General features: G+C 29.9%; 3 protein-coding genes across 5 annotated transcripts; all 3 read right to left on the bottom strand.

Annotated features, from left to right (window-relative positions):
* Positions 1–1,072: 1,072 nt before the first annotated feature.
* LOC146913125 (GPI-anchored protein LLG1-like) lies at positions 1,073–4,088 on the bottom strand. Of its 3 annotated transcripts, none has more exons than XM_085716382.1 (5): positions 3,884–4,088; positions 3,268–3,340; positions 3,058–3,114; positions 1,574–1,624; positions 1,073–1,450 (listed from the first exon to the last, which is right to left on the bottom strand). In XM_085716382.1, the coding sequence occupies exons 1-5, from the start codon at positions 3,899–3,901 to the stop codon at positions 1,239–1,241; spliced, it is 411 nt and encodes a 136-aa protein (XP_085572508.1). In that variant the 5' UTR covers positions 3,902–4,088; the 3' UTR covers positions 1,073–1,238. The 3 variants fall into 3 exon arrangements, with proteins under 3 accessions (XP_085572508.1, XP_085572507.1, XP_085572506.1); XM_085716381.1 differs by having other exon boundaries at positions 1,541–1,624; positions 3,884–4,085; XM_085716380.1 differs by having other exon boundaries at positions 1,073–1,624; positions 3,884–4,070.
* Positions 4,089–6,242: 2,154 nt separating this feature from the next.
* On the bottom strand, positions 6,243–8,464 carry LOC146913124 (GPI-anchored protein LLG1-like). The gene is made up of 3 exons (XM_085716379.1): positions 8,263–8,464; positions 8,080–8,136; positions 6,243–6,744 (listed from the first exon to the last, which is right to left on the bottom strand). Exons 1-3 carry the CDS (start codon positions 8,342–8,344, stop codon positions 6,380–6,382), a joined length of 504 nt encoding a protein of 167 aa, XP_085572505.1. The 5' UTR covers positions 8,345–8,464; the 3' UTR covers positions 6,243–6,379.
* Positions 8,465–11,442: 2,978 nt separating this feature from the next.
* LOC146913123 (caffeoylshikimate esterase-like) lies at positions 11,443–15,770 on the bottom strand. The gene is made up of 8 exons (XM_085716378.1): positions 15,334–15,770; positions 14,066–14,095; positions 13,383–13,509; positions 12,993–13,139; positions 12,542–12,672; positions 12,320–12,457; positions 12,099–12,197; positions 11,443–11,845 (listed from the first exon to the last, which is right to left on the bottom strand). The coding sequence occupies exons 1-8, from the start codon at positions 15,466–15,468 to the stop codon at positions 11,609–11,611; spliced, it is 1,044 nt and encodes a 347-aa protein (XP_085572504.1). The 5' UTR covers positions 15,469–15,770; the 3' UTR covers positions 11,443–11,608.
* Between the last annotated feature and the right edge of the window lie 7,301 nt (positions 15,771–23,071).

The following is a 23,071-nucleotide window of genomic DNA, read 5'->3' as shown; positions in this document are numbered from 1 at the left end:
TCTCTCTATTGTTTTGGACCAATAGGAAGAGAGTAAATAAAAGTTGTCATCAAAGTTGTTAGATATGGTTGTACAACTATCACAACTCATATTTAAAAGGCTTAATTGTAATTTTGTTCCCTCAATTTTTGTCATTTTATGGATTTCGTCCCTATTTTTAAATCTAATAATTTTGATTCTTCTATCACTTTTTTGAAGTAAAAATTAATGAGAAAAATATCAACATCAATTAAATTGTATGAAAAAAAACTCCTTTTTTTATTGAAGGAGTATGAAAAACTCCTTAAATTTCCATTTAAAATATATCATACCACCAAAGTTTAGACCATATTTTCCGTGAAAAAAAAATGTTTAGACCATATTTGATGGAGTGACTAAAACTGACAAATTTTAAAATATCAAGACAAATTCTGCAAAATGATGAAAGTAGGGGAAACTAAAACTACAATTAAGTCTATTTAAAACTCTACAAATAAATTAAAAACATTGTAAACTATTAATCAAAAATAAAAGACTCGTTTCAATTCAGAAAATCAATTTCCCAAATCCGCATTATTGAAGTTGTATTAGAGTCTCACATTGTTGTCCCTGTGAGTTTAGCTCAGCTGGTAAGGACAATGCATAATATATGCAAGGTCCAGGGTTCAAACCCCGAACACCACCAAAAAGAGTCTCACATTGCTCATGTTTCGAGGATGTTGAATGTATAGGATGTTGAATGTATAAATATAAATATGTTTTAACAACCTCAAAAAAAAATTGAGCTAGTTTTATGTTTTAACAACCTCATCAATTGAGCTAGTTTTTGAAATGTGATTCAAGTCCATTTAATTTGATTTCGAAGTCCGGTTAAAAATTGCAATGTGAGGATTGGACAAAAGACTCGTGGTGGTGGGTTTCAAAATTGTATTGTAGTCTCACATTGCTCATGTTTTCAGTTTGTTGCATCTATAAATACAACTAAACATCTTCATCCTTTGAACTAACTTTTCATTTAAGAGGAAAACTCATTTAAGACACACCTTGTACTTTGTAGTATTCAAGTAAATGGCAAAAGGAAAACTAAACAACATATATAACTCCAATATTTAATGTACTTTTCTTGCTTGTTCAGAATATAAAATTCTCCACCATCAATACATGAAATCTCACTCACATTCTTACAGAGATAAGATTGTCCTAAAACATAATTTATTCAATTAATACCCTAGATGGTTTTTTCTCCACATTTTCAGCATTCAGAACAAATGAAAAATAAATCCAAAGAAACCAACAATTGAAATCAACATCATAGAGTGAGGAGGAGCAGCCACAAGAACACTACTAGTAGTAGTAGTAGGGTTAGTGGTGTTAGAACTATTGGTTGATTTTACTAGGCTGCAATCAAGACCTTCTTTCCCTTCTCTGCACTCACTAGCAAATAATCCAGGTGGATATTTTCCATAAGCATCTATGTAAGTAAACATAAGTATAGCACAATTAGTTGTCAAGTCATTGAGCTCATCAGCAAATGGACAAGCAAATTGTTTGAATGCCTCACAACAAGACTTTGGAGGGTATCTTGGTGCTTTACATTGGCTTGTTATGATTGTGTAGTTCTGGTTCTTAAAATCAACTTTACAAGCTGCACAAATTCAGAAGTTTGTTTTTCTTCAATTATTGGCATAATTGAAAACTACAAAAGAAGTTTGGCATTAAAAAAATATAAATGATTTTTTTTTTAATTTTAAATTTGTCTTGTTATTATTGAAATATTAAACATGACATATGAAAGGCGCATCTCACTCGTATTCTTTGACACTATATATTTACACAAAACCTTGAGACATTTGAAATAGGACTCATTTTTCTTATATATCATACATTTCTTCCATTCTTAGTCAATGTTTAACTAACTACTCACTCTTAAATTCCAACAATCTTTCTTCCTTAAGTGTGAGTCACCTACATCACTAGACTTGATTTGCACTAGGATCTCACTTCCGCTCCCCCAACAAGTTGAACCATGACTCTAATACTAATTGTTGAGGAGTCAAGTGGAGTTGCGAGAGCAACAATGAACTAAATGTTTCGTATCTCTAAGAGACTTTAACAACACATAGTTACCATATTTTTAAGGCATTATGAATATAGTCACCTCTCTTTTATCTAAAATTTTCTTGGCTCCAAATCGATGTGGTAAATACAACTTATACTTAAATTTCAATACTCCCTCCGTCCCTCAATAGATGACCTGTTTGACAATATGCATTATTGACTTGACGTATTTTGAACATGTTTTTCTATTAATTCACAAAGATAAATAATATCATGTAAGATGTTGTTGGATTCGTCTCGACGAATATTTTTAAAATATTAAATTTTCATAATTTTTTTTAATAGAGAATTGAAGATATCAAAGATAAAACATATGCATTGGTACGTGTGTCGAAGTCAACTATGTCATCTATTGAGGGACGGAGGGAGTAGTAGTTTTTATCAAAAGTATGGTAGCACGCAATAATACAGTTAAACTCAACATTAAAAAACAAACGCCCTCTAAATAAAAGAATTGTCAATATAACAAACAAATTTTTTGTTGCATATATCATGAGACAAAAATACTAAGTTATGACCGTTTTTCTTTAAAAAAAAAAAGTTATGATCGCTTTGCTAATTAAATGAGATGTTCAAATTTATTAAAACAAAACGAAGGTATGATCAGGGTTGGTCCAAAAGTTTTTTAATAATAAGTGAGGTCTAAAGTAAATTTTAACATACCAAAACTCTTTTATCTGCATATGAGACATTTTTGTTTATAAAATTGATGAAAAATGGTTTTTTTATTGAAAGGTTTAAACATGAGCTTTAGTAGTCTTGCCTTCATGCCAACCCTATGATCAATGGAACCAACAAGTTTAAAGGTACTTTTGTTACATTATGAATTCCACATTTTAATTGAAAGCAAATCCATGTTGAGAATAAATGAAAACCACAAACAATATATATATGTGTGTGTGTGGGGTAAAACTAAAAGTAAAATATAAAAAGAGACATGTATAACAAATTGTTAATTACCTTTTTTGTCTTGTAGGAGGGCACGGCCAGTGGATGCAGTAGACTCAAATATGTTATCTATGTAAACAAATTGAAACCAAATTTTTAATAAAAATAATTAAATTAAACTAAACAAATCTTAACAAATTTGAATATCTATGTATTCATCATTGATAATATGACACATTTGCATCATTAAAAAAGTTGTAAATTAAAAGGATATTATTGTACCAGATAGAAATGGAGAAGAGGAGGCCAATGTGATGAGGAGGAAAAAATAGAGAATGGAAGCAACATTCACCAACTGAAAGATACAAACATGAAATTTTTTACATTAGAATAGTTAAACTCAAAGTGATTGATCTTTATATCTTACACATTACAATTAAACATTTTTTTTTCTAAGTATAAAATAATCTGTGAAACTTTCAAATCATGGTTCAATTGATTCAATCATTGTTAAACTAAATAATAAATAAAATGAAGAAAAAAATAAAATATGCAAACATATAAAAATCGGTAGAATCAACCATGATTCCGCCCGAGTTGAATATGGTTTAATTAGACTGCAATACAATTGGGATCAAACCAATTAACAAGTTGACTAATTTTTGGTTGAATCGGTCAATTCAGTTAACATTTATCCATAAAATGGTGGAAAAAAAGTAAAAAAAATTATCCCAAATATCTTAAGATATACAAACATCCATTTTCATTAATCAAGTTCTGAACTTTACACATTGAAACAAGAACTAAAAAAAACAAAAATGCATAAAAAAAAATCTAAAATAAAAGAGAGGAGATAAAATAAGAAATACTAAGATCATATCAAACACAAAAAATGTACCTTGGAAGAGACAACCATGGTTGAAGCAAAACAAAGGAACACAATATTAGAATCAGCAACAATAAACACTTCATGAACGAATAATATAATGCAAAACAGCTAGTAGTACTTGAATGTCCAAATTGATGAGAAAACAAAGTATTGAATGTCTTGTTACCAAAAACAAATATTGTTACCAAAAAATTATTGAATGCCACACCTAAAAAAAGAGGATGAAAAATGGTAAGTAAGTGTCCGTTAACTGAAAAAAGTGAGTTTGAGTATTATGGAGGACAGGTAAATGCACTAAACACCAAAAAAATTGCCAAGTAATACTACCTGACAACATTCACGTGATCAAAAAGAGTTTAAGTGTCCCTTGTTTTTTATATATTTATATTTATTCTAATACACTATTTTGTAAAATTTATGATTTTGGATTTTCTACATTTATGTGTTTATTGAACCACTCATATTTCAATTATGTATTTTAGACCCTTTTATTTAAGTCAGTTCTTGGTTTGCCCAATTTTAATTTGATGGTCCAAATTGCATGACAATATCAAATGTATGAAATATGGATTTGAAATTCAAGTTTGGATCATCTCACATACTTGAGACATAGAATAAATAATTTAATGATTAAAGTATTTGGTACATAAATTTGTTTATGAAGTTGGATAGTTCAACTGTTAGAACTAAATGATATGTAGTTTGAGGTCCTTGTTTAAACCTGTACAAAGGAAAAATGTTAATACGAACAACTAATTATTAATATTTGTTGTTAAAAAAACTACATCAATTTGTTTGTTTTTTCTCCCTTTCAATCTTTAAATTGACCTCTCAAGAAGACCATCCAAAATTTTAAAATCCAAGTATATTGTCACTAATATATATATATATATTGTCAAATTAGTGTACAAATGATATTTTGACAACTCAAATGTTTTTTTTTTAAAGGAGACAACACAAATGTCACTAATATATATATATATATTGTCAAATTAGTGTACAAATGATATTTTGACAACTCAAATGTTTTTTTTTTAAAGGAGACAACACAAATGTTGTCAAACACTATATAATGTTACGATTTTGTGTGTTTTATTGTTTTTTTTTTTTTTCTCTCTTTCTCCCAATCACGTTAAAGTTGTGTTCAGTTGGGAGTTGACTAGTGCACTTTTTCGAGTGGGGGACTATGATTTTGAAGATAAATTACGTGATCATTATCTTTAAAAAAAGTTAAACAATTAAAGTTTTTTTAACGTGATAATATACATGTCTATTATTTTGGTAAAGATATATATGTTAATTTCTTTTAAACTATTGTAAAAAAATGAGAATAAAAAGGACAATTTTTTTTTAAAACAATAATTATGATATTATTGATGAAAAATTTATTCTTTTACCATTAATCATCATCTGTAAAAGAAAACATAACAAGCTCCTAATCATGTAAAGGTAACCACCACTTGAAGCCTAATATTAGATATGGTTCGGGATTATATGGTGTGCAATCATGTTCTTGATGATGCACACATTTCCCCTCTTTGTACAGCATGGACAAAGCCGGTGAATCAATGAATCAAGTGTAAGGTTGATTGTGCCCTTTTCTAAAATGAAGGAAGGTTTGGCATTGGTATTTGTTTTCGGGACACTCTTGGCCATTTTATACAAGCTCATACACTGATTTTTCCCTTTGTTGTCACAATGGTCAAATGTGAAGCAACTACTCTACAACACACCATCCAAATTGCTCTCAATGGTGGCTTTGGTCGAGTTTTATTTAAGAGTGATTGTCAGACACTTGTGAATGTGATGACTAATATCTGCTCGTATGAGAATGATCTAGGGAGTTTACTTTCTAGTTGTAGGGTTTTACTTTCTTCTAGTGCTAGCTACAATTTAACTTTCTAGAACGTTTGTATTACTTATTAACCCTAATTCTTTTTTCGAGTGACAGATATAGTCGCTCATAAACTTGCTATAGCGTTTGTATCATACAAAACATGTTTGGATTAAAGTTAGCGAACATAGATTTTAATGAATTTCATTTCGTTTTACAAACTGAGTTTGCAAAAGCAACACCCGCTTAAATTGAGTTTCAGCAAAATTTAGGTAATATTGAATTTATAATCAAACTAAAAATCAAACAAATATTTTTTCAATTTTACTTTTTGATCCGGCAATTGAAGCCTCCTAATCAAAAACCAAACATTTACCAAGCTAGCCAAAGGCCAACAAATAAATCAAAAACATTATAAACTATTGATCAAAATCAAATGGTTGAGATCTTCCTACGGTCACTATTTAACCATAGAGAAACCATTTTCCCGAATCCACACCTGGTACTTTATAATAATCAAATACATACAAAAAATAAACATATAAAACTTCAATAATTAATAATTAATATACTTTTCTTGCGTGTTCTGAAAATAAAATTATCCACCATCACACATGAAAGGTACACATCATTTGATACAAGAGAATTTTTTTCCTTCACATTTTAACCCTTTAGAACAAATGGAAAATAAATCCAAAGAAACCAACAACTGAAACTATGAACATAGAATGAGGAGCAGCCACAAGAACACTACTAGAAGGGTTAGTAGTATTGACTATCTTAACATTTTCACAATCAAGACCTTCTTTCCCTTCTTTGCATTGATTAGCAAATAAGCCAGGTGGATATTTTCCATAAAGATTTATGTAACTAAACATAACATTAGAACAATCAGTTGTCAAGTCACTGACATCATCATTAAATGGACAAGCAAATTGTTTGAATGCATCACAGCAAACCTTTGGAGGGTATTGTGGCCCTTTACATTGACTTGTTAGGATTGTGTAGTTCTGATTCTCAAAATTAATTGGACAAGCTGCACAATTCAAGAAGAAAAAAAAGTTTTTTTATAAAATAATAATAATAATAATAATAATAATAATAATAATAATAATAATAATAATAATAATAATCACTTATTGGATCAACAATTGATTGAAAACTACAAAAGAAATTCGGTATTGAAAAAATGAAAAGGAAAGCATAGAGTCAATATGTAGTTTATTTTATTTTCTAGTTTCATTTTTATTTTTGACATATTTTTTTATGAAATATTTTTGGGTTGATTCAAGCCTAGACAATTCCTCTAGATGCATATTTGAAGTCATGATGAGTTTGATGAAATCACAGTGGTATCAAATTTAATGACACAATGTGATACCACCAAACCTATTGTCTATCCATATATGAACAAAATCCTTTCTATTTTCCTAGAGATATGAGTTTTCAAGCTAAAAAATAATAATTTTTCTCAATTCTCACATAAAAAAAGATTAAGGGTGTGTTTGGATAGAAGGTTTAGGAGAGGAATTGAGGGGAGTGTATACTTTTCATTTTGTGAAATGTTTTTTAAAAAGTTAACGTATTAACATGATAAACGATCATGTAATACTTCAATCACACTTAATTTATTTTAGAAAAAAATATGTTATACAGTCCGTAATTTAAAAAAGAAAAATAAGTCTTCCCCTTCCTTCCCCTCCTAAACTATCAATCCAAACACACCCTAAGGAATCATAGAAGTATGCATATGGCAAATTGGGCATGGTGCAAAAACTATGACATGACTTTGGAGAAACAGGCTCTTTGTTATTAAGGAACTTCTCTTCCAGAAATATTAACCACATTCTTGAGAATTGCTTGTAATCTCATAGAAATCTTTTTTTCCCCTCCCATTTCTTTGAAAATAAAAGCGTGGTGAAGTGAAAGTTGTTTTTTCTTGAAAATGTCTAATAATTGAGAATTAATTTTCTAACTTTGTAACAAATGTAGGAGTATTTGTATCCTCTTAATTCATGGAAATAATTTTCCCAACCATGGTATCAAACAACACCCTCTAAATGGAGAATTGTCAATATAATGAACAAATTTGTTAATTTCACATGTCATGAGAAAAAAATACCAACTTATGATCATATTGCTAATGAAATGAGATGATCATATTTTAGTCAGACCCAAAAAATCAAATTATCATCAATGGAACCAACATCATTTAAGGTAACCTTGTTACATTATGATTTCCTAATTTTAATTCAAAGCAAACCCATATTGAAGATGAATGAAAACCATAAATACTTTCATGGTGGCCTATATAAGATAAAACTAGAAGTAAAATCAAAAGAGACACATTCATAACAAAAATGTTAATTACGTTTCTTAGCTTGTAGGAGGGCACGTCCACTAGATGCTCCAGACCCAAATATGCCATCTGTGTCAAAACAAATTGAAACAAAAACAAAAACTCAAACCAAAATAAAATAAACCAATTTTAATAAATATGAATAAAAATTATTTCCATGATTAAAAATGTTGCAAATTGAAGAAATTAATGTACCAGATATGAATGGGGAAGATGAGCCCAATGTGGCTAAGAGGAAAAAATAGAGAATGGAAGAGAAGAAGGTGTATGAACCCATTTTCTCTTTCACTCTCACAATTTTTTTGTTTTTAAATTTTCTTTTTTCCTTTGAAGGGGTGTTTCTTTTTGTCTTTCTTGTTCTTGATTTGGGAGAGATGAAAGGGAAGAGGGTGACATTGCATGAATTGTGGTGGAAATGAAATTGGATTGTTTGTTAGATTTGGAAATGTTTTAATGGCTCTCCGCATGTTACCTTTGCTTTAGTAGTTAATTTTTGGTAAATGTAACTACCACTAAAATATAGCTATGTTATAACTTATTCACAATTTGATCCAAAAAAATAGTAATATTTTCAAAGATACACGACCTTGTATGCTATCTAATATTAATTTATGATTCACTATCATGTATTATGCATAATTGAAATATTCACCAAAAATATTATTTACTAATGAGTAACAATGTTATTCCTAGGTATTACAATTGGAGAAAAACATGTAAATACTTATGCACATGTTATTAAATATTAACCATAAACAATTTTCCTTGAAAAAAATCATAAACATTTGAAAGGCTTGTGTTAGCGTATTTTTTGTGTTAACCCTCCAGTTTTTAAGGGAATGTGACTTTAATAATCTAGAGCTCGATCGGGATGTATGTAAAGTCTGGCTAAGAACTGTTTTTACCAGAAAATGAACTCTAGTGTCTCACATATGTGGGTGTCGGACATCAATCGGTTTGTTTTTATGTTTACCGTATTTGAAACTATAGAAATGATATTTGTACAACCATTTTTTTTTACAACTTTTTGACAACTTTCTCTCGCATACTCACATGATTTTGTTATCTTTTCTCTTCTTTTTTCTCTCTCCATTGTTTTTGTTGTTATCTTCTCTCTTCTTTTTTCTCTCTCCATTGTTTTTGACCAATAAAAAGAGAGAAAAACAAAGTTGTCACAAAAGTTGTTATTAAATATATGTACAAATATCATTGTTCTTGAAACTATGCATCAGTGACGGTGGATATGGCCTCAAAAGTGTGAAGCTGAGTTGATTTAGGCTTGAAAATTGCTCTTCTCCCATCAAGTTTTGCTCATTTCCAACCAAACTTCCGAAAATACCTCCGCGTGAGTTAACTCAAACAAGTGTTAAACTCAACTTGCTTAAGTCACGTTAGAATACAATCTACGTGACTTAAGTCACGCTAAAAACTCACACTAAGCCTCAGCGTAAGTTAACTCATGCTGGTTTTCTTTCTCGCTTTCCTTCTTGAAATTAATAGCTATAATAGCTGGTAGTAGCCTAGCAGATCAAGATGCATGACGGTGGGCAGAGGTTGAGCACAACATGCATATAGCGCCACGTTAACAGTAGAAGTCACTGAAGTCAAAATTGTACTAATTAATAAAATAAAATTTTGGTGCTCGCCTCTCTAAAGTTTGGTACTCGTTCAATATAGCTGAAAACAAAACCAACGTGAGTTAACTCATGATGGTGTTCATAATGTGATTCAGTGTGACTTAACTCATGTAGCGTGAGTTAAATCACGCAGTGTTTAACACCTGCGTGACTTAAATCACGCAGTGGCATTTTCGAAAGTTCAGTTGAAAGCGAGTAAAACGTGATGAGAGAAGAGCAGTTTTCCTTAGGCTTCCACGTTAGGCCCATTAGTTTTATGCTCTACATTGATGTATGAGAAGTGTTAGCATGTGTAACAAGCATTTTTTAACACTTTCATTTATGCACTCCCTCCCAAATTTGTTTCAGTCTTAACCTCCAATTCTCATAAAAGGGCATCAATAATCTAGAGTTTCGTTATGAGATGATTAAAGTCTATTTAAGAATTGTTGAACTTATACTTTTTTTTTAAACAATTTGTCTTTAGTCAGACCAAATATAAAATATGAGTAAAAAGGACTGCATTCATTATAACTTTTGCTTATATTTAAACAAATCAGGAGTGCAACCAGTCGGGATTGGATGTAGTGAGAGGATATATCCACACAATATGACGACGTAAAGTTTGAATTTTGACTGATAGAGGTATGCACATTACAACACCTTATACACCTTGAAGAAAAAATTTAAAAGGGACTAAAACGAAAAGTTTGTATATTTATAGGGATCAAAAAACATATATAACTCATTCTTTTAATAACTAAAATTGTATTGATAATGGTCTGAACTCAGCATCAAAGTGAGTGAAACTCTACCCACCATCTACGAAGGGTTGCAGAGAGCCCACACAATCATGTGCTCACAAGTTGGACAAAACACCATACAAAAATTTTTATTCACCAAAAATGCCAAGAGACCTAAAGGCTACACTTAGCCAACAAGACAAAACAACAATTAAACCAAAAACACGCAAGACACCCTAATGCTTTGGTCTGGTCTATTTTACAAATAGCAAGACTCTTAGTGTCTAACCCTATGTCACACAAGGTGCAGCCTATTAGAAAGGATAAAGAAAATAATCTTCAAAGCCAAATCCACACCTTATTGCCTTATAATTGACCATCCTTCAACTCTTGATACATTGAAGCATCTAAACTTTACCAACATATGTCATATCAGAAAGCATGTATCATATATATGATACAAGATTTTCAGGATTTACCAACACCAAAAGCCATCCAAAGAGCTAATTAAGATAATATATTACACCAAGATTGCCACATTACAACCAAACCAATATTTGGAACATTGACATAAAGGGACACCTTTAATTGAAGGACATCGATAAAAACTTTGACAAAGTAGTAGTTATATTCCTTTGTTCTTGTTTCCCAAGCTTCAAAGTAGGTCTTCACATAATCCACCCGTCATTTCGAAACTCCAACACAAACATCGACAATAGAAGAGTACAATATCTTTTCCACACGACTTGTTAAAAATTAAGAGAACATATTAACATCGTCGCGACGATTGTTGACAGGATGAACTCTTGATAATGGAAAGTGGAAGACACAAGATATATATAAATTTGAATCAAAATATATAATTCAACATTTTTGAAGGGATGATTATGTATGTTATAAAAGATGAGGGGAGGAAGGGTTGTAATATTATTATTTTTGAACGGAAAGACGAGTAATTTGCTGTAAAATTTAAGTGACCAAAATGAAACGAAAAAACTTGAAATTTAAAAATAACGTAAAATCAAAGGTATAACTTAACCTTATCTTTTTTCATATGTAATAAAGAATAAACGTTATATATTATTCGTATACAACATGACTATGGTCATGTAACAAAAAAAAAATTGTAAAAGAACAAGATTGTGTTTGGTTCTTTCTTATCTAAAGATATAGTAATGAGTATTAAGAGGAAGGTTGAATATTGTGTTTCAAGCTATGTTCATCAAGCCAAGAAATGATGTCACCAAGAATTTGAACTATTGTTTCATCAGGTTCCCCTTCAATTAGGGCATGTTGAGCATCTTTGTAAAGCTCAAGTTTCTTGTCTGAAGAGCTTGCTTTTTCATACAATGCTTTGCTCACTGATGGATCAGTCACTGTGTCAGCTTCTCCATGAAGAATGAATAATGGTAGAGTCACCTATAAACATAGTCATTACATGTGAAAATTAATAAATTTTCTTTGCACTTATAATGTAAATATACTTCACAAAACATAATACGTCGATAATGCAGGTTCTTTTTTATAAACAACGCGGTACAATATGTACTTCAACCCTTTTAAGGGTCGCCTCAATGTGACGATAGACTTTTATAATATCTTACGGTCTAACTAAATCCGAAAAAGCGTAACAAGAAAATGTAGATGCATGAGTGACAAGTTGAGAGCATACTTCTTCCAATTTTTGTTCGATTTCTTCGGTAGTTTTAAGCAGTTCTACAGCAGTCCGCAGGCGCGGTTTATCCTTGTAACTAATAACGTTATAGTGTGTCTGCATAGACATTAGATAGTGTGTCACTGTCAAAGAATTTTCTAACACACAGATTAACCAAAAAACAATGCATCAAAAGCGTCGAAAGAAAATTAGCACGAAAAGGATGCACAAACACAAACCTGTTCCCTCTTCTTCGGATCTTTGAATGCTGCATCTCCTATATCCTGTGTTGGGACCATCTTATTCTTCGGAAGAACATTGGCCATAGCAATTAGCATTTTAACAACCAACTTCGGTGGAACCATTTTCTCTGAAATCTACGAAAAAGTTGCAGGTTAAATGTAGTTTATAAACAAAGCATTTCATTACTCTGAACCATGACTGTGTTTGAGAAAAAGTACTTTACACATCGGTGCACAAAGAATTGCACCATTCCATGCTTTAGGTTGTTTCAAGTGCGTCTTCAACGCAACAGCTCCACCCATAGATTCGCCGAAAAGAAAGCATGGAAGAGATTTGAACTCTGGATTTTCTGCCATACAAATAAACCAAACCTTTTTCATCAAACATTACTTCATATAGACTTTTATTATATATAAAAGTGACTTTAACCGTCATTTTACAACAGTCTTCGAGGGGATTTAAACTCCACCGCCTAAGGTTATGAGCTGTTTTCATTTACTTCCATAAGCGCATCAGACTAGCTTATGAAAACAGATTATAACGTATACAAAAACGGTTTCACTTTTTCTTTTGTTATAGAAAATGTTTACACATAAGCACGTATATGATAAACGTTAATGATATATACGTGATTAATTTAGTTGTTTATCCAAATAGAACCTTAAGTACCTTTGATTTTGGAGTACTGCTCAATGACATCATCAACAAGCTGATCAAAACTTGGAATATAGCCATGAAGACCTTCTGAAAGACCGAATCCGGGATAGTCCATAGCAAAAACTCCATATCCACATGATGCAAGTTTTCTAGCTATTCCTGCAAATGGTTCCAATGCAACACATGGTTGAGTTGATAATCCACAAGATAACTCAATTTAGTTACTTATAGCCTATGAAGCACGGACACTCCTCGGATTAGGCGTGTCCTGACACGACACCGACACATATAATTACACTAAATTATGTGATTTTCTCAAATTATTAGCAGTGTCGGTGTCTGTGTCCGTATCCGTGCTTCATAGCTTATAGCTATCATAAGTTCTGAATACCAGTTACATGCCTTCAAAGAAAAAAGTGCAAGTGTCTCCATATCCATGACAGAAAAATACTGCTGCTTTTGGCTTAGATTCCTTAGGAAGCCAACTTTTCCAAAAGATTTCAATCCCTTTTGAGTTCACCTCATAAGACTGTTTCATAGCATACACATTATGTTATCATATTATATTAGTAACAAAGGACAATGATAAGGTGATCTTGATGAACTATGTAACACTGACACATCAAACTGAACACATGTTTGTCTAACACATGTGGTTTCATTCAATCGCTTTCAATTTATCAAATTATTAGTGATGTCTACGTGTCAGTGTCGTATTTGGGGTTCGAGTAAATAACCAATTTGATCCTTTTAATTTTTCAACTGTGTCAACATAGTCCTTTAAATTATCAACGGTCTAAAATGATCCTTGAAATTGCAAAATGTGAATCAAGTCCATTCCTATGTCTGGACCTATTAAGTGCATCTATGAACATAATTCACTTAGTTTCAAATTCATCTCCGACATTACCAACTTAATGTCATTATAGTCCTAGGAAATATCAACGAGGGGCGAATCTGATTAACATTTTGTAATTTCAAGTATCATTTTGAAATATTTATAAAATGGGTACCTCTTTATATTGATATACTCATATAACTTCAAGAACAGGATGTAATTTACCAATTCAAAGTAAACTATTTACCTCTTTCATTTCTAATCCATCACATGGAGTCTGCAAAACAAAAACACAAAAAATTATTGTTATTTATATTTAAATGAAATCAAATTTAGTCTCTTCAAGTTAAATGATTAAGGATTAAGGAAGTACATGAGATGCAAATAGAGTAAAACAAAACATGCCACATTGACTACAACAATAACAACAAAATCTTTTTTTAATTAATCAAGTAAAGACAATCACATAAATCAAACAGTACACAATGTCTAGTACAACCATGTTTACTGATAAACCAATTAACTCTCAAACTTAATAATTAAAAAATATAAAACAATTTTTTGATGTAATTGAATAAAAAAATTGTAAAATATTTGTAGGATGTGATTGAACAAGAAATGATAATAGAAAATGTGTTGTTGGTAACATTTATCTTATTTATAATAAATTAATAATGTATTCATACTGACCTAATTGACTTTAACACAACATTCTCCTCAACTGTTACATTACACTTCAAAAAAATAAAAGACCGAGACTGTAATGTAACAGTTGAGTAGAGTTTGTTGCTCAAAAAAAAAAAAATTGAGTAGAGTTTGTGACGGGCTAAATTGAATATTATGTGAAATAAGTTATGTAAGTACATTGTGCACATAAAATACATGGAGAATTTTCTTGGTAGCTGTAGAAAAGTACAGTACTACCTATCATTAAATAGCTACAAACTAGAACAGGTCCTCTCTCTCTTTCAAGTTTCAACTACCCTCTTAGGAGTAAGAAGTACCACCAACTACCAATATGAAAGTCAATGTACTATTAACTCCACCCTACGTAACCATATCAAGGGACATGATCTCAAAACAATCTTGTACTAAAACCTCAAACCTAAAACTATGACACAGACACATATATCGAACACAACACGGAAACTAACATATTGACATCGATAATAATCGATAAATAAATTGAAAAAATAAATTATTTAAATGTAATTGTTTGGTATCAGACCGCAATATGTGTCAGATACTAGACACGTCTTGTTAACGTAATCACATGTATGTAACCAAGGTTATATCAACAACATCGCCAATTTGATGCACTAAAAAAACATCACCAACTAAATGCAATCTTCCCAGAAACAAAAACTCAAGAAGAATAAAAATTTAATAACAAAAACCAGACCAACTTTAAAAATTCAATAAAAAATAAAAAAGGGTTTCATTTATTTCATCAATTTCATTATTATTCTATCAACAAAAACAAAAGAAAAAAACCAAAAGCAAAGACATAAATACCTTAAATAATATATGGTCAATACCAAGCTGAATATCCTTAAAAGCCTCACGAGCTTGTCTTCTAGCAGGAACTTCATCCATTTTTGCATCCAATATCTTCTGCAATTCATCATCAACCCCTGGTAACCTCTTCATCTTTCTCTCTCTCCCACCCTTGAATTCTACACAATTCTAAACACTTTGATTTCCCTTGTTTTAATGGCCCAGAAATCAATATCAAACGAAACTAAATCTCATACACCTCATGAAAAAAGTATATAACAAAGTTAATGTGAAAAGAATATTTGTTTATGCAGCAAAAAAAGAAAAAGTATTCTCTTTGTTTTAGATTATGAAATGTGCCAAAAAAAACAAGAAGGTAGGAATCTATGAAGCTTCGTAGGTTATGATATTTATATTAATCATTAGTTTGTTTTTCATAAACAACAAGAGGATCCGAAAACTAAGGTAATCTGAGTCAGGATTTAAACAAAATAAAAAGGATAATGACACGCAAAATATTAAAAATAATAATAGATAAATGAAAAAGATGCTTATGCGACTGGTCAAAAAATAATAATAAAGATGCTTATATACGTGTAACACACACTGAGATACTCTGAATCATAGATATTAAATTATGATTTTTTTTCATTGAGTTGAATTTAACTTATTAATAAGGTTAAAAATGCCTTGTTAATTACTGATACATTGGATTTAGTCAAAAATAAATAAAATAGTTAATGATACATTGGTTCTTTCCACTTATGCTGATTATTATAAGGTTTTTTTTTTTTAAGGAAAGGTTATAATAAGGTTGAAGCGCAAAAAGTTTTTATTTGTATATTTTGGTTGAAGTTGATGTGAGTGAAAAAAAAATTAATTATTAAAAAAAATTGATTTCTATAGTTTAAATTATATTAAAATATAACTTTGGAATGACATAAGAAAAAATATAAAAGAAGAATATTCACTTTTTTGTACGAAAAGAATATTAACTTGATTTTCATTATTTCTATCATGAAATTTTATTATAAATAGCTTGTATATCACTGAGGTTGGAAAGAGAAAAGTATGCACTAAAATATCGACAAACAAAAAAGTTGACAAGATGCTTTCAAAAAAGAAGAACAAGAAAAGTATTCCCACCTCCTTTTAAAATAATTTGTTTTTTTTGACAAAATTTAAAAATAAATTTAGTTATTACCTATGGACAATGTAAATAAAAGTTTTCACAAACATTCATTGACAATAGCTTGTTTTTTGAAGAATAAATATATTATTATATGACTAGTGAAACTTTGTTATTGAGAGGGACTAGTGAACCATTTTAAAAATAACATTATTTATTAATATTTTAAAGTAATATTCATTATTATTTATCAAATATATAATACTTTTTCGAATCATTAAAAAATTATCAAAAATGTATATAAGAAAAAATAATGTACACGCAACATTTAAAAATGGAACCAGGGGTATTTTTGGTGAGTTTTCTTACCATGGAAGTTGATTAGGGAATCAGGGATTTCTAAAGTTGGAAACATGTTTGTTTTTCAGTTTCATGACTTTGATTTTTTATTTGAACATGTCACCGTATGAGTTGCTGATTTTAGCCGTAAGCGTGGAAAGGTTCTAACAAAAGGGATGGTGGTGGACATGTAAATATAATGTCCAAGGAATAAATTAAATTAGAAACTTTACTAAAAGAATATACTAATATAGGAGAGTATAGGACTGCTAATTTATAGCAAAATTTAAATTATAAAGGTGTAGGGTTCTCTTCTCAAAAAAAAAAAAAAAAACTAAACATTGTCTATTTAGAAAAATAAATCACTTTTTTACTATTTAAAATGAATTTAAGAGAACGATACTTTGGTAAGTTTTATCTGATTCTGTTTTTTTCTAAAAATTATAAAAATAAAATAAAAAAATCACAAAATTGTTTCCTCGATTATATAAGACGCAGAAGCATTTGTCCTCTTGAGTTTAACTCAGTTGATAAGGGACAATGTGTAAAATATTCAAAACCCGGTGTTCAAACTCCAACCCTCACAAAAAAAACGCATAAGCACTATAGTTATTTGATTTGATTCTTGATCATGTGAATCGTGAATCACAGTATGTAATGTTTTTTGAGTAGCTATTAAGTTAGGAATTTTTCTATTCACACCTCATATATTTTTTGTTATTCCCAAATTTACTTGTAACCAAAACAAATATCCAAATTTACTTAAAAGTTTACAATAATACAAAAATTGTCATTTTATATATATATATATATATATATATATATATATATAAAATTAAAACCTTGATTTTATTCATTGTCACTCTAAAAGTTAGGAATTTTTCTATTCACACCTCATATATTTTTTGTTATACCCAAATTTACTTGTAACCAAAAAAAATATCCAAATTTACTTAAAAGTTTACAATAATACAAAAAATGTCAGATTTTATTCATTGTCACTCTAAAAGTTAGGAATTTTTCTATTCACACCTCATATATTTTTTGTTATACCCAAATTTACTTGTAACCAAAAAAAATATCCAAATTTGCTTAAAAGTTTATAATAATACAAAAATTGTCATTTTATATAAAAAAAAAAATATTAAAACCTTGATTTTATTCATTGTCACTCTAAAATTCCACACACAAACGATCAAACAATCATGGATGTTCAATCAATCTCCATGGAAGATTAAAGAGTGAATCAAAACATTTGTCATATCCATACTCGATTGCATATAAGTAAGTGAATTTCTTCTTCTTTTTCAATGATACTAGTTTCAATTTTTTTTCTTCTTGTTCAACTGCATTGTACAACGGTTTCAATTTACATTAGATTAACTTAAATTCAGTTTAAGTAGGTTCATGTAAATACTTAAATTGAGATTACATGTACATACTTAAAATAAGATTACGTAAAATCATTGAACAAGGTTGAACTTTTAGTATATACATTTAAATTCAGTTTACATCACCTACTTAAACTAAGTTTACATGATCTACTTAAACTGATTTTAAGTATGTACACTTAAACTCAGTTTACATGACCACTTAAACTAAATTTACATGACCTACTTAAATTAAATTTGCATGTGTACACTTCAACTCAATTTACATGACCTACTTAAACTGAGTTTAAATATGTATACTTAAACTTAGTTTACATGACTTACTTACACTGAGTTTAAGATTAAATTACAGTAGAATCAAGTCTTCTCCATCGTTAAAACAAGTCCTTTTTTTTCTTCCCCTAGGCTTCGTTCCGCCTAAAATGGTTCCCTGAACCAAAATTAATGTAAAGGATACTTAAAGTTCTATTCGTGACCAAAAGCAGACAACCGTGTTAAACCAAATCATCATAGATAACCAAAGAAAAAACAACCGTGTTTTGAGAACTACAGTTAAAACTCTATAAATTAATAATGTCAGGATCGGAGAAATTTATTAATTTAGAGAGTTATTAATTTATCGATAAATTAATAATTATTAATTTAAAGAGTTTTTAAGTAATTATACTGTACATACCAAACAAAAATGCAAATTAGTCTATGTCTCCTTGAATTACGTTGCAACGAACCTTGGGACTCAACGTAAATTAGTAACTACCGTGTTCATATGCATTGGAAATCAATAATGACTTTTGAAGTACAGTAAATGTAAACAAGAGGAACAAATGTGTTCAATGTATTCTTAATATTTTTTTTCAGTTTCTATGAATTATTAATTTATGATTTTCTTGGGACCGAAAATTATAAAGGGATCTCCCGAAAAATTATTATCTTATTATTTTATCGAGTTTTTCAATTTTTTACATTGGCCCAAGTCGGGACCGGACAAATTTATTATTTTAGAGAGTTTATTAATTTACCGAGTATTAAATTAAAAAGTTTCTACTGTATATGCTCATATCTTTATAAAAATAAGTGTATATTTGGAGGAAATGCACATGCTTAAAAGTGAGTTAAATCTACAACTACATATGTGAATACAGTTGAATCAGATGCTAGGAGGAACATGTTCTGCATGTTATAATTTCTAGTGAAATTAACAACTTATGCTGCCTTGTCCTATATAAATAATGATTTTTGAAAGTATATAAGAGGCAATTCATCAAATAAGAGTAGATATGAATGACGAATTTGTTCATAGAGATGTTGAAATAGGATGCTAAAATAAAATATATTGATAAATATATTACTATGCTAAAATGGTGAATCTAATGCCATGAGAACCTAGAAACCTTAAAATAAGTCTTCTATTTTGCTAAAATATAGTGAACCAGCATCCCTTAACACAAAAAAGAACAAGCATCATGCAACAGAAAATATGAAGCAGTAACAAAATCTAAAATTGAAATCATCATATGGACAAGAACACACAACAAACCCAGAAATAAAATTGGTCTGATCGAAATCGAATTCGAAAATAACTACAATAAAAAATCGCAGAACAAGAAAAAGAAAAACATATAATCGTAGAAACAAGAAAAACACAAATTGAACCTAGAAAAAGCTTAGAATTAGGGAACCCATAACAAGAAAAAGATAATCGATTGAAGAATACAACTTGCTAACCTTATTTGCTTCGAAATTTCTTTGAAATTGCATAGAAGGGATAAATCTTGCTTGGAGAAGTATGGTTTTGAAAGAGAAAAGAAAGAAGAGGGGTTTTGAAGTGTAACCAAGAAAGAATGAAGGGGCTTTTTGAAAATCAAATTTTATATAAGGATATTTTTATCATTTTGGGGTGTAACCAAGAATACACGGAGTGTAATTAGAAAAATTCTTAAGTTAGTTATTGGCTTAATTCCTAGGAAAAAAAAGGTTTTGGTTTAATTACACTTTTGACTTTTAAATATTTTTAATTGTTGGATTTTAGTCTACCTATTTTTATTGAGTAATGCTAGCAGCACTCTCTTTTAAACACTTTCTTTAATACTCACTCTCTTATTGGTTTAAATCATTGTGGGTCTACACTTTGAAAATTGAACCCCCACAAAGTGGTGGGACATACATTGATTTCATCCAATAAATGAGTAAGTGCTAGAGAGAGTGTTGCTATCATTCCTATTTTTATTAACCATTTTTGCCCCACAGTTTGCCCACTTTTTCTCATCTTCTTTCATAACAATTTGAAAAAACCAGCTATGCTATTGTTTCTGCAATTGCTCGTAACAAAAAATCAATGTGTATCAATCAATGAATTTGTTGAATAAATAGCATTAATTAATCATAATTAATAAAATAAAATCGTGAACCAAACACTTTGGTTTCTCCTTCTGGGTTTTAATGAAGACTAAATTGACCACAACAACAATTAAGCATTATTTCACTAAATTGGGTCAGCTACATGAATCAAATTACGTTAGTGTTCTATCAAAAATTATGTATTTCTCCGATTCATCAATCTTTAGATCTTTCTTGATAGTTTCTCTAATAGTTTTTATAGGTTTTCCTCTACTTCTAAAGATTTGATTCACTCTCCTTACCACAAAAATCAAATGTCTTCTCTCTATGTGCTCAAACCACTTTCGTATAGTTTCTACCATCTTTTCACTCCGGTTCACTCCGGTTCTTCAAATCAAAAGTTATGAATGGTTCTTCCAAACACATCATGAATGATAATGCAATTTTTTAGTGTAGAACAACACTTAATTGTTGAACACATAATAAAACAATAAGAAAAATGGGTTCAGAATTTATTTCATTAATACATTAATATAAATGGTTTTTGTTGCTCTTATATTTGGGATCATAACCATAATCAAGTTCAAAATGACAGAAGAGTACACAAACCCAATATTTCACCAAACCATTGTACACATAATCTTGATGTTATATTGTACAACAATGAGAGGATTATTTATTAAAGAAATATTAGAAGGAATATTAATTCTTAACCCAACTAACATTTTTGTCATAGTACTTATCATCAAAACTATGAAATAACCCTTCTTTCTTTGCAAACCAAAAGAGATCGGCACGACGATTTCCATCATATTGGGGATCATATGCAATGAATGAAGCATGTAAACCTTTCCATTCTGCACGACAATGTTCAGTTTTGCCTATAGGAAATCTCCAAACGAAGAAATAATTTGCTGGTATGTGAGTGACAAAACCACCCTCACTCATACATGAAAGTACAACTTCATCTGCAATAAAATTGTTGAGGCGAATATAAATTGTGTCAGCATTGCATAAGCCATATACAAAGGTAAGAGCAACCAACATGACAACATAGTTTAAGTTTGACATGTTGAAATTTTGAAGTAAATATGATCTCATTAATCACAAACCCTATATATATATATATACACACACTAAGTGCATGTGTGAATTCATTAAATATAATTTTTAATAATATAGTAATTTTCAAGTAGGATTACAAGACTTGATAATATTATAAATAAAAAAGAATTTCATAATATTACTTTTTCTTTATTTATATTTAATGCATAATATATAATTATAGTAGTATTGTTTTAATAATCAATTCATTTGACTTGACTTATATTTAATGGGTATAAATGTAATGCATAATAATATATTAATTATGGTAGTATTATTTAATAGTCAATTCAGTTGACTTGAATTAAATATATTTTTTTGACAAAAATAAATGTAATTTATTTAAATTGATAGAATATACATTAATATAATATAAATTCAAAGTCGATAAAAATAAAATGGATGGATCTGCGAGTAAATTCAAAACATTCATGTTAATAGCATAAAATGGCAGTGTACATATGTCTACAAATAAAACTATATTCAAGTCTCCGGATTTCAATGTCTATGACGCTAAAGTCATTGGTTCAAAACATGAATTTTATATTTTTTTCGGTTAAAAATTCATATTTGATTTATACTTTGTTAAAAAATTCTAAATGTTAGTAGCATTTTGGTTTTTCGTTTGATTCAAAAGTTCGGTTTGGTTTTTAGTTTTTCGCCCACCCCTACAAATTCGCATGCCCCAAGTATTGCCTAGTGGCAACACAGTACATGTAGATCATATGTCTTATGTTGGAGAACTAACCTTCCACCTAGTAGCAGGAACACAATGACCAATTGCAAATTATTTGACTCAGTAATCATGGGTATATTACCCAAATACGTCAGCTAATCACATTACATTGTCTCTCGATCTGATGTATCAATTTGATTCATAATGGATTTGACGACAACTAAACTACCCATTTGTTATGTTGACGAAAAGTCATGGATTACAAATACACTTTACCAATATAATGCACAAGTGGTTCCAAAAATTTATGTGAGAAACAATGTTGTGGCGAATCGAGCAGTAATGGGGAAATTCCCCACCTTAGGGCTAGTTTCAACAGGGTTTCTAAAACCGCTTAGATTGTGTGTGACGCCATCTAGGCATAGTCGAGGTGAGACATCTTAGACATTAGTTGTTAGATCTCAATCTCATACTCGATACAATAAATAGACATTTTGGTGTACAATTTAGAATCATGGGTGTATATGTGTATAGGAAGCATTATCCCTAACACGTGGATATATTGGTGTCTTTTCCTAGAGGTTATAAAACTCCTATTTTTGCCACCGTTTATGGGGAAGATGGCAAACCGACTATGAAGCATATGGACCAGGATTGCATGTTGTAACTGCTCCACGCAGTTTCACGCAGTAGACAATCACAGTCATTGAAAAACAATCTAACAGCTCAAATTCACACAGTTTTAATCTTAACCTTTCATTTCTGAGACGGTCGTTAGGG

Source organism: Medicago sativa, chromosome 6 (genome assembly GCF_051527215.1).
Source record: "Medicago sativa cultivar Bolivia chromosome 6, Bolivia_mono, whole genome shotgun sequence".
Taxonomy (NCBI): domain Eukaryota; kingdom Viridiplantae; phylum Streptophyta; class Magnoliopsida; order Fabales; family Fabaceae; genus Medicago; species Medicago sativa.
This window is presented reverse-complemented; position numbering and strand designations above follow the sequence as displayed.

Excerpts from the sequence above, each read along its gene's own strand:
- LOC146913125 (XM_085716380.1), bottom strand. Across the intron at positions 3,115-3,267 it reads CTCTTCTCCATTTCTATCTG|ATAACATATTTGAGTCTACT; the intron begins GTACAATAATAT and ends TTGTTTACATAG. Across the intron at positions 1,625-3,057 it reads CCTCCTACAAGACAAAAAAG|CTTGTAAAGTTGATTTTAAG; the intron begins GTAATTAACAAT and ends GAATTTGTGCAG.
- LOC146913124 (XM_085716379.1), bottom strand. The coding sequence starts at position 8,344 with ATGGGTTCATACACCTTCTTCTCTTCCATTCTCTATTTTTTCCTCTTA. Across the intron at positions 8,137-8,262 it reads ATCTTCCCCATTCATATCTG|ATGGCATATTTGGGTCTGGA; the intron begins GTACATTAATTT and ends GTTTTGACACAG. Across the intron at positions 6,745-8,079 it reads CCTCCTACAAGCTAAGAAAC|CTTGTCCAATTAATTTTGAG; the intron begins GTAATTAACATT and ends TGAATTGTGCAG.
- LOC146913123 (XM_085716378.1), bottom strand. The coding sequence starts at position 15,468 with ATGAAGAGGTTACCAGGGGTTGATGATGAATTGCAGAAGATATTGGAT. Across the intron at positions 13,140-13,382 it reads TTGCACTTTTTTCTTTGAAG|GAATAGCTAGAAAACTTGCA; the intron begins GCATGTAACTGG and ends AACCATTTGCAG. Across the intron at positions 12,458-12,541 it reads TTTGTGCACCGATGTGTAAA|ATTTCAGAGAAAATGGTTCC; the intron begins GTACTTTTTCTC and ends ACTTTTTCGTAG.